The following is a 12,235-nucleotide window of genomic DNA, read 5'->3' on the forward strand; positions in this document are numbered from 1 at the left end:
TTCCACCTCCCGTGACTTTACTATTCTTGACAAACACCTAATAATAAATAATGATCACTAATAACTATATTTAACACTTATACAGATGAGTAAACTGAAGTACAGAGAGGTTAAGTGACTTGCCCAAGGTCAGCAAATTAATGACAAGGTCATTAGTAGAACCCAGGTCACCTTTCTTCCAGTTTGTTGCCCTACTACAGTCTTTCCTAAGGAGAACCTAAGTATCCCTCTCACTGTATTCTCACCCTTGTGGCCATTAATCATAGTTGCCATACTTCTGGCCAGGGAAAAGTAGGATGGGTCTCCCTTTCGGGCTAGGTAAGGTGAGAAGATAATGCCTTATGTAATGCCCTATGATTGCAATCATAGTACTCCTAATGTTGGCTGGCCCATATTGTTAAGAAACTGAGGATTATATCAGCTTTCCCCCTTCCTCCAAAATTTTGAGCTGATAACAAGTTACATGTATTCCTTGTATTGTTCTATTTGCAGAATCATTGTGGTTTGCTGAGGTGGAGATTAAAAACATGTAGGCAGAGACAGCAGCACAGGCATCTCTTACCAACTTTATCAACTGAACAACAACCTGTCATCTCCATGGCACTCAGGAGGCACGTGAAGAACTTTGTGAAAAATTATTCTGATTCTGAGGTCAAAGTCAGGGAAGCAACCTCTAATGACCCCTGGGGTCCCTCTAGTTCATTAATGTTAGAGATCAGTGACCTGACATACAATACACTTTCTCTTTTGGAGATTATGAACATGATATGGCACAGGATGAATGACCAGGGAAAGAACTGGAGGCATGTGTATAAATCCCTCACACTCTTGGATTATCTCATCAAGAATGGATCAAAGAAAGTCATACAGCATTGTCGAGAGGGGCTCTATAACATTCAGACATTAAAGGATTTTCATTACATAGATGAGGCTGGAAAGGATCAAGGTAAATGTAGCTTGCCAAGGCCTGTCAATTAAAATTAAGAAGGTTTTTGGGGGGATTATTTAAACTAATTGCTGGGGGAAATATAGCAAGTAATTATGGCTGCACTGAAGGAAAAGTCAGGAAGGGGATATGGAGGAGCAATTTACCATGTTAGCAGAAAAAAAAGGATACATAAAAATGCTCCCACCTCTCACAAATAAAAAGAAAGGGTGAAATCCCAGCCCCATGGAGGTTGAAGAGGCTGGAATTTTAACCCATGTGCCTAAGCACTGTTGAGAGAAGTTTAAATGCAAATATGGCTGAGGTGGAATGCTTGACATTGGGAGAAGATTTACATGCAGTTGCCATTTCTGAAAAATGGTTAGATGAGAATAAGCAAGAGTATATCGTAATGCCTGCCTATAAAATATTCGTGCAGGATTGGATCATGCTAGACTAATAGATTTCAGGTCAGTATATCAATGAAATTTATCATGTTTAAAGTAAACACTCGATGTTTGCCTTTGGGCATGTTTGCCATCAGAACTTGAGTACACTGGTCCATCTCAGGAATAATGAAAGTAAAGTCAGCTGGAGAATTTGATGGCATAGGGAACTGGGTTATGTGCCCTTTAATCTTTATTATCATCATAATCTCTAGGTCTCTGGTTCTAGTCAGTCTGGGACAGGTGGGTAACAACTGAAAGTTCTTACCATCCAATATACATTCAGTGACCTTTGTAAAATAAACTGGAAGTTGCAATCTAATTCATAGTAGAAAAGTGTCCATATTACAAACAGAATGATCCCGTTTCATACTAATTGATCCACTGGCTGGCAATCTGAACAGGGAGACCGTGAAACTGAATAAAGGCTACAATAAGGGAATGTCCCATCATCTAGCCCTAGAAGTGATTTTTCCAGCGTATTACTGATGACATATTGGTGGGGCGGTGTAGGAATCTTGTCCTGTCACTGCCCATGATGCGCCTGTGTACATATAAATAGAAGACTTACCTGTGTTATCAGTCTGGAAACTTTCATGAGAACCAAATTAATTAAAAAAAAAGCCAATTTAAGTATATTGTAATGAAGAATGAAACATTGATAAAAGCATGGAGGAGGGGTTAGTTAAAAATAAATGAAATTAATTATGGGAGCAGTATGACCTAGTGGATAGCACACTGGACTGGAATTCAGAAGACCTGATTCAGCCACTGTCCTGCTGTGTGACCTTGGGCAAGTTACTTCACCTCCTGGCATCTCAGTTTCCCCATCTATGAAAAGGGGATAATGATATTTACCCTCCTTTGTAAAGTACTTTGAGATCTACTGATGAAAAGTACTATGTAAAAGCTAGGTTATATTATTACCCCCATGTTATATTTGGTAAACATTTCCTTTAACAAAATTGCCATACCCACTAAAAATTTCCAGAAAATACTAAAACCAAAAAAACCCCTGAAATAACACAGCTGTTAACTAGAACCAGGGTTATTTACACAGGAGACATTATTGCTCAAGTCAATTAGCTTTTGGGGAAACAACTACATGGATTATAGTATTATGTATAAAACTTATTCCTGATGTGGTGATCCATGAAATTACAGTTAATTTTGTTGAAATGGACCATTATAATTTTAAACAGAAGTGAAAGAAAATGAGAAAAAGGAGACAAACTGCTAGGAGCTGAACTTCAAAGACAAGATTAAATTATTAGTAAGAATGTAGCACTGCTGGAAGCAGCATGAGCTGGTAGATGAAGCTACTGGCCTGTTGGCTCTGAGACCCAACCATGCATCCACCTTGCCATAGTAAATTAGATGAATTATTGGCAGTGATGGGCCTGTCACACTGGGCAATTCATGTTCCCATGTGATGTATGTAAAAGTGAATTCCAGCTGATAAAAGCTTAATACTGCTCCTACTGGCTTTGAAATGCCAACTATTTGTCTCTGTCCTGCAGGACAAAATAATCACACCACGATGCTAAATCATGATACTGCTATAGCTCAGTCTTCATGTAATGCTTTTGCAGCAGTGCATAATGCTGTTGCTTCATTTCATATTGATATGAGAATGAGATTAAATAAATTCAAGACCACTTAATCATACTACAAGAATCTGAGGGTCACGGGATTCAGATTTATGAAAACTAGAACTGTCCCATGACAATCAGGATTGCAGTGACACTCTCACAGCTGTTTCAACAGAGGAGAATGTGTCTCAATTTCACCACTGTTTAAGTCTGTGGTGGTATGCAGGTCAAGTCGCAGAACAAACCCAGTGGAAATTCACTGACTGATTTATGTAATGTCAGTTTGCAGTGCCTGGACACCTCAGTTAACAGAAACAACATCCAGAAACTATCAGCTGCAAATATAATAAATTAAATAAAGCTGGTCACTCTACTTAGGAGAATCCCAGGACAGAATTCATTCGGTGGGTATTACAACTTTGAGATTAGAGGAGCTATCAAATTCAATGTTGGAAGCAATTATGAGGGGAGAGAGAGCAATATACATTAGTAGGACATCTCAACATTCGATTCTTATAATTATGTGCACGTCAATAAGATAGATCTAGAAACACAGAAGATACAGAGCACAGAGGTCCACCAATGCCTGCTACCTGCCATCAGAGGGATTCAGTCATGTGTTAAGGTGCTCCACTCAAAACTCCAGAAAGAGGAGCAACACTCCCTTGTCACTTCCACGACCCAGGGTCCTGTCAGTATAAGAAGGATCATCATGACATCCAGTTGTCTCTATGTTTGTTTCCCTGATTCAAACAGTGAATTTGATGGGCCTTTCAGTTTCATTGCTGTACCAGCCCCTCAATGAATTCAGACCTGTGAATCTCCTAAGCAGAATCAACAGCTTTATTGAACTGACTCCATTATAGCTGGTAGTTTGGGGATGTTGTTTCACACACATACTAAACACAGTAGATCTTTTAGAAGAGTATCAGAAAGTGTGACTTTTCCCCTCTCTAGACAAATTCATTTTGATAGGATAATAATGTCTCTTCTGAGAGAGATCTTTAATCCCTGACATATTCCTTGGACCCTAGCATTTTTGGGCTTGAAAATCTTTTCCAGAGATTGAAGATAAAAAGCACTTCAGCCTCTTTCCTTGTTCCCTATAACTCACATTGACACTAATACTCCCTTGTCACTACACACAACCATAGCCAAATTTTAATGGAAAAACCCTACATATTTGTGCCAGTTTACTGGTGGCAATGTTTTGTACTGCCATACAGAAGGATCAGAGTTCATGGACCGGCAAGGCCTGACAGAGACAATACACTAATGCACCAAAGAGACAAGGAGGAATTCTGCTTGAACACTTCTCTGACCAAAGGAATAACATCCTGCTAATAGTATTCAGCCAAATCGTCAAAGACCATAATCTAGAAACATACTTCAGTTTATGAACCACACATGCAGTGTCTTAACCTCTTGTCAGCTGCTTACAAAGTAAATCTACTAAAGACAACTGCTTACTGAGATCTTGGTTTCTTGGCTCATTGTTCTATGGTTATGAACAGCTAAACATCTTTAGCCTCTTTGCACTTTTCTGTAGTTGCTGGGGCCCATGATATGTCCAGGTGGCCCTCATTACAGAATGGGATAGTGGCTTCCTAACACATTTACTGAGTATTTCTTTGCTTTAAACTAAACCCAATTACTTCAACAGGTTATCACGTCAGAGAAAAATCTAAGCAAGTGAATGCCTTGTTAACAGATGACCAACTGCTACATAACGAACGTGAGATAGCACGCAGAACTAGGCAGCGGACCTCCTACGCAATGCTATTGCCTAAGAAGACCACTACCAAGGACTGTTTACCAACAATGTCTGCCTCTGAGCCCATACCAGAGCTTCCTGATTCAGTCAAACTTCAATGTAAGTGTCTCAGGCTTAAACTGCAAATTTAGATGTGCCAATACTTTAGCCAGCTCTACAGGTGGGGCTTCGCATTAGTAAACAATCTGAAAAGATTACATTGCAGGATGTAGCCATGGGCTTAAGAGATGAGAGGAGGAGAAATTTGCAAGAGCAAAATGTCTGTCTTTCTGCACTACCCTTTCATTTGTCAATCTCGAATGAAATGGACTTTGGGGTTTTGTGGTATTCTAACGTATTTACTAGTGAACATTTCTCCTTCTCAGACAATATCCACCCCATTTTGCATGGCTTGGTATGATTGATAATCTTTACTCAGGACTGAAATAGCAGGGGATACTGGTGCTAATTTGATAAAAGTACATAGGGGACCCAGAATTGGAATAGCAAAGAGGTGCTGTAGGTCAGCACTGAGGTGCATTGGCAGAGATGTATGGAGGGTACTAGTACTGGAATAGCATGAAATGCTGCCTGTCAGTGTTATGGAACAAGCAGAGCAGTGCAAGGGTATAGACTTAAATAGGAGAGGGTGCAGTGAGTAAGAATTTAGGTACCTTACCAGAACCAAGGTCAAGATGGCACAACTGGAATAACAGGAATCCTGTAGAGATCACTGGTAGAGGTGAGAGAGAGGGAGTAGTAGCACACCACTTGTGTGGCACTATGCTTGACTCCAGACAGTAATATTAGTCTTTCAGTTTTGAGATTACTGAAATTCATCCAAACTGTACAACATATATAGGAAAAAGGAAAAAATTGATTCTTTAAATTGAGCAGTGTTTTAAAAAAATTCTCCAGTGTTCAGGCTGATAATTCCTTTCAGATTGAACTGTCAGATGGTATCCACAGTGAAATAACATGTGAATAAGGTGACTGTACCCTGGTGTGAACTAAACCAATGTGGTTCTGTGCCAACAATTGGAGAAATATGGCCTGCAGGTACAGTTATTTTCAGAGGTTTGAGCCCTGCCTTTATCCATAATATACATGAGAATCTAAAAAGCATCAAGGCTATCCATCCACAAGTAAATAAGTCTGTGATGGGTTGTATCACAGAAACCCCCTTGGGGCTGCCAACTGATGTGCCAAAACTACTTCTGCCCCTGCTTTCACTGCCAGCTTGGGACTCCAGCACCCTGTCTTGCTGAGCCAGACACGCCGGTCTGCTCAAACACAGACTCAGGGTCTGAACCACATGCCCCAAAGCTGCAGACTTAACTGAAAGCAATTTAAGAAATGTTCCTGTCTTTAACACTCAGATGCCCAACTCCCAGTGGGGTCCAAACCCCAAATAAATCCATTTTACCCTGTATAAAGCTTATACAGGGTAGACTCATAAATTGTTCGCCTTCTATAACACTGATAGAAAGATACGCATGGCTGTTTGCCCCCCCTCCCAGCTATTAATACACACTCTGGGTTAATAAGTAAAAAGTGATTTTATTAAATACAGAAAGTAGGATTTACATGTTCCAAGTAGCAACAGACGGAACAAAGTGAATTACCAAGTGAAATCAAATAAAACACACAAATCTGAGCCTAATGCAGCAATAAAACTGAATACAGATAAAACCTCACCCTCAGAGGTGTCCCAGTAAGCTTCCTTTTACAGACTAGTCCCCTTCTAGTCTGAGTCCAGCAATCATTCACACCCCCTGTAGTTACTGACCTTTGTTCCTGTTTCTCTCAGTTATCCTTGGGGATGGAGAGGGCTATCTCTTGAGCCAGCTGAAGACAAAATGGAGGGGTCTCCCAGGGGTTAAAATAGACTCTCTCTTGTGGATAGGCGCTGACTCCATGGGTGCTCTGGGGCTGGAGCACCACGGGAAAAATTGGTGGGTGCTCAGCACCCACCGGCGGCTCCCTGCTCCCTCGCCCAGCTCACCTCCACCTCTACCTCCTCCCTTGAGGGCACCATGTGCCTGCTTTTTTCCCCCTAGCTCCCAGCGTCTGCGCCACGAAACAGCTGTTTCAGTACAAAACCAACCAAAGCCAAGAGATGTACAGTATTCAGTCTGCTGCTTCACCTTTCACTCTGCTTGTCATCCTAAACTTTCCAGCATTTTACATGCAATCTATATAATATACAAGATCTCATGCTGTACAGATACACCAACAGAAGACCAGAAGACCAATTCTTGGTCACTGTGGGAATGAGCAAAGTGTAATGTGGTATCTATGCAAAGAATGACTTCCAACAGACAACAGATTATACCAGCTCCTATGGGCATGGAAGTTTCAGATTGATCCACCTGATTCAGCTATTGCCTGGAGACCTGATGCAGCTATTGCCTAAGAACCATTGCTCCACTGTAACATGAAAGACTTACATGCACTGCAGGTCCAGCTGCTGATTACCAAGGGGAGACGCCACTCTTACATTTGCTCTAATGCAGTGGTTCTCAACCTTTTTTTCATTTGTGGACCTATAAAAAAATTTCACATGGAAGTCTGAGTCTCTTTGGAAATCTTAGGTCTTGTCTACACTGGCAAGTTTCTGCGCAGTAAAGCAGTTTTTTGCATTGTAATTCCCAAGGTGTACACACTGCCAAGCCACTTTAGTGCACAGAAACGGCGAAGTTGTAGCGCTGTAAAAAAACCTGACCCCTAGAGGCGTAGAGCTTTCTGCGCTGGGACTATAGTGCTGTGGTGCCAGTGTAGACACCCTGGTCGATTACAGCACTGCAGTTGGCCTTCGGGAGGTGTCCCAAAATGCCTGTTCTCACCTCTCTGGTCATTGGTTTGAACTCTACTGCCCTGCCCTCAGGTGACCAACTTCACCCCATAAATTCCTTGGGAATTTTGAAAGTCCCCTTCCTGTTTGCATGCAGTGGTCTCAGCGTATCTTTCCAGGTGACCATGCTTGCTCTACGCACCAGGCAATCCCCTGCTTGGAACAATGCCAAGCTGCTGGACCCCATCAGCATTTGGGGAGAGGAGGCTGTCCAGTCCCACCTGTGCTCCAGCCACAGGAATGATACCACCTATGGACAGATTTCATGATGCATGACAGAAAGGGGCCATGACCGGAACACACTGCAATGCAGGGTCAAAGTGAAGGAGCTGCAGAATGCCTACCACAAGGCATGGGAGGCAAACCGCTGCTCCAGTGCTGCGCCCATGAGCTGCCGGTTCTAGAAGAAGCTGGATGTGATACTCAGTGGCGACCCCCCTCCACTGTGAAGGCCACTATGGATACTTTGGTGGCTTGCATGCCAGTTGAGAGTGGACTGAGCCAGGAAGAGGAAGTCTTGGGTGAGGATGTGGAGGAGGAGAGGGACCCATAGACAGAGGATGACTCGGAGGCCAGAGATGCATGCAGCCAGGAGCTCTTTTCCTGGAGGAGGCTAGCCAGTCACAGTTGTTGCATCTTGGTGAAGCACAAACAGGAGAGAAGGCCCCTGGAAAGTGGCTTTGATTTTGGGAATCACTGAAGCAAGCTGTTGTGGGCAGGAGGGTTGCAGAAAGCAGGCTTGTGTCTGTATGATCTGCTTACCACTACATGCCTAGACTGAGTGATGGAACAGGGTGTTGTTCGACTCCCTCACTTCATGGGAATCTGCCTCAGCGATCTCCAGGAAACTCTCATGGAGATACTGTGCAATCCACTGCCACAGGTTCTTTGGCAGAGCTGCTTTGTTTCTTGCCCCATTAAGGGTAAATTTTCTGTGCCAATCTGCTGTCACTGGGAGGTGGGGGGGCATTGCTGCACACAGGTGACCCACATAAGGGCCAGGGCAGAAGCCACAATCTTCGAGAAGACTCTCCCCCTTGATTACCTGCTCACCCTCAGCAGCGAGATATCTTCCATAATGAACACAGCCTGTGGAAAAAGTGGGGACAGGAATGATTATAAGCCCCCTCCTACAGTGCTGGCTCTCAGCAAGAACCATGTCCCCAGTGTACAGTACAGTCCTGGAACACTGATTTCCCCTGCCGCCCCTGCAGTTACTCACCATTTTGGGGGTCTTGTGGCTCATGTGTGCTTGCCTGGGGTCAGCTAGTTAGTGACAGGTATGTGAACAGTGGCTATGTTTTAAATCAGTGGTCTTTGTGTTGCAAACAACACTGCTTCTGTAAAATATTGGATTTTGGCTTCACAGATATTACTTTGGGAGCCAAACCTCCCTCTTTGTTATCAGCAGCCGAACAGCTGCACAGAATTAGAAAGTGTTCACGAAGAACTAAAGAGGACTTTCTGTGTGAGGTCATGATGCACTCTGCGACTGAAAAACTAGAATGGAAGAAATGGTTGGACAGTGAGAAGAGCGACTGAAAGGAGATCACAGCAAGCCAGAACTAAGCCATGGAGTGGCTCTTAAACATTATAGAGTGCCAAGTGGACATGCTTATAGACTCATAGACTTTAAGGTCAGAAGGGACCATTATGATCATTTAGTCTGACCTCCTGCACAATGCAGGCCACAGAATCTGACCCATCCACTTCACCAGGTGCTACTAGCACTGCAAACCAAGTGTAACCCTTCTGCCCCTCTGAGTTGGCAGCAACAAGGGCCGGGTTCAGTATCCAGGGGTTCCGTTTCAATAACACAAGGCATAACCAGCTCGAGCCCCCACCCAGTGACCTGGGACACTTACATACCACACCCTGGGCACCTCTAGGAGGAATACTTCCCCTCTCGCAAGCACGGAGTCTAGTGTAGCGAAATCTTTTAATAAAGGAAGGAAACAATGCGGCATCCCATTGGAGAAAACCACAAACAGAGTTATAACACAAACCATAACCACCCCCCCAAGTACATTTGGCAATGTCCTTTTCCCTTAGGGTTAAGTCCAATCACTCCAAAGTCCAACAACCAAAAGTCTCTGGTTCAATGCCACCACAGAATTCAAGTCTATCTGTAGAGGTCCTCCCCCCAGCTGGGTGAAAGGGCACCTTACGTGGTCCAGGGCCAACTGCCTGCCTCTCTGTGGTTCTGCTTCGCCTTCTCCGAACTGCTCCGCCTACGGCCGCTCCACTCTGCTCCTCCGGCCGTCCTCACAAAACTGCTCCGCTCCACCAGCTGCCTCGTGAGCTGCTCCAGTTGTCCCAGCAAACTGCTCGGCCCGCTCGCATCTGTGGGCTGCTACCACACGCCACAGCTACTCCGCTCTGCCAGCGCTCCATTCCACCAGCTGTCCTGTGGTCCGCTCCTGCAGACACCCATGAACTGCTCCACTCCGCCAGCTGCTCCGTTCCACAGTATAGCTTCAGGCTCCCCACATAGTTAGCACATTACTCAGTATCTCCAGCTCAGTAATTTCAGCTCTTTTGGATTTCAGCTCTTTTGTATCTCAGCACTAGTAGGGAGCCCCAGTGCTTGTGCACCATTAGCCAAAGTGAGTTCAGCTCAGCAACTGTATCTAGAGTCTTAAGGGGAATAAAAAAAATCAACTCTGACATCCACAGTGGAGAGAGAGGAGGTGCAACTGATGCTTCTAGCTCCACAAGGAGCCTGCACCACCAGGCCCAATACCTGTCCCCAACCTCTCCTTCACAGGGTTTGGAACCCATGTCCCTTGTCTAGCAAGTACCACCCAATGAGGTTGATCATTTTCTGTCACAAAGCACCCACAGCTCGGCAGTCTGGGATGGTTAGGCGAGCCTATGCAAATATTTGAGATTTTGCATTCCAGACATTCTTTCCACATTCCATACTTCACCACCAGATGTCAGTGGTACAGCTCATCCTGACTCTGCTTCATAAAGCAGCCGCGCGCTACACTCCCCTGGCAGCCACTTTGCAAAACTCTTTCCCATGCGTCCCCTAGACACCCGCCAACACACTCTTATGCACCCTCTCTGGCTCTAGTCTGTATCTGCTGGCTTTCTCTCGCCCGATCACAGTCAGCCTGCAGAACTCCATACCCACTGCAACTCAACACCTTGTCCTTGCACTGTGTTGGCCTGCTGAAGCACATACCCACTGCACTACTGTAAATGCAAGTTGGATATGAATACCTGGACTACACAATCTTTAACCTGGACGTTCCTTCCCATCCCCTCAGTGCAGAAGTGTTTTTTGTGTTGGTCTCTCTCCTCCAGTTTTTTTTTAAAACAATTGTTTTGATTTGAAAGCATCTTTAATTCCCATTAACTGAAAGCAACAGAGCCTGCAAAGCACAGCAATTTTCCTTACACCTTCATAGTAGGGCATGTTGTCTGCACAACCACAATCACTCCTAGCATTAACAAAGCCAACTGCACTCCTGAGAATAACAGAAATTTAGTGGCTTTCAGCTTAAATTGCTGCCTCAAGGCTATCCCTGATCTACACCCCTCTAATTAGCTCTGGTCTCTGGTCTGCTCAAATTTAGCCTCCGTGCTGAGCCTCGAGGGATTCCAGCCGGCCCTGGCTGTGAAGCTTTCACCCTTCCCTTCACAAATATATGGAGCATACAGGATGCAGCTATAAGCATAGGAAATATTTCATCAGCCAGGTCCAGCTTCCCATAAACGACAGCATCAGCGGGCCTTTAAACTCTTGTTCTGTCATCTGTACCATGAGATACAGTCTAGATCATCCTCTTTGAACCACCCGTTCAGGTAGTTGAAAGCAGCTTATCAAAATCCCCCCTTATTGTTTCTCTTCTGCAGACTTAAATAATCTCAGTTCCTCAGCCTTTCCTCATAAGTACATGCGTGCTTCAGCCCCTAATCATTTTTGTTTGCCACCTGCTGACTCTTTCCAATTTTTTCACATCCTATCTGTAGTGTGGGACCAAAACTGGACACCAGTCTCCAGATGGGGCCTCATCAATGCAGAATAGAGGGGGAAATGATCACATTCCTCGATTTGCTGGCAATATAGCCCCTAACATATACAGCCAAAAAATGCATTAGCCCTTCTTGGCAACAAGGGCACACTGTTGACTCATATCCAGTTTCTCATCCACTGTAACCCCTAGGTCCTTTTCTGCAGAACTGCTGCCTAGCCATTCAGTTCCTAGTTTGTAGCAGTACATGGGATTTGTCTGTCCTAAGTGCAGGACTCTGCACTTGTCCTTGTTGAACCTCATCAGATTTCTTATGGCCCAATCCTCCAAATTGTCTAGGTCTCTCTGTATCCTATTCCTACCCTCCAGCATATCTATCACTCCTTCCAGCTTAGCACCATGCACCTTTCTGGACCAGCCTGCATTAATGTCTGTGAAATGCCCATAGTGATCCACAAGAGCCTGGAGAACCATTGAGAAATATCCCTTCTGATTAATGTACTCGGCATAAGTGGTCTGGTGCCACAATTTGAATATGTGTGCCATCTATCACCCCTCCACAGTTAGGGAAGCCCATTTGTACAAAGCTATCCACAATGTCACACACATTGCCAAGAGTCATGGTCTTTCAGAGCAGGACACGATTAATAGCCCTGCACATTTCCATCAACATGAGTCCAAA

The 12,235-nt window shown here is 44.3% G+C and overlaps 1 protein-coding gene across 1 annotated transcript in view; it reads left to right on the forward strand.

Annotated features, from left to right (window-relative positions):
• Positions 1-594: 594 nt before the first annotated feature.
• ENTHD1 (ENTH domain containing 1) overlaps positions 595-12,235 on the forward strand; it is a 60,834-nt gene continuing 49,193 nt past the window's right edge. Inside the window, 2 exon segments of the mRNA XM_032788060.2 lie at positions 595-946; positions 4,627-4,836. Coding sequence (XP_032643951.1) covers positions 598-946; positions 4,627-4,836 — 559 coding nt within the window. The 5' untranslated portion in view covers positions 595-597.

The sequence above is a fragment of the Chelonoidis abingdonii genome, chromosome 1 (genome assembly GCF_003597395.2).
Source record: "Chelonoidis abingdonii isolate Lonesome George chromosome 1, CheloAbing_2.0, whole genome shotgun sequence".
NCBI lineage: Eukaryota > Metazoa > Chordata > Testudines > Testudinidae > Chelonoidis > Chelonoidis abingdonii.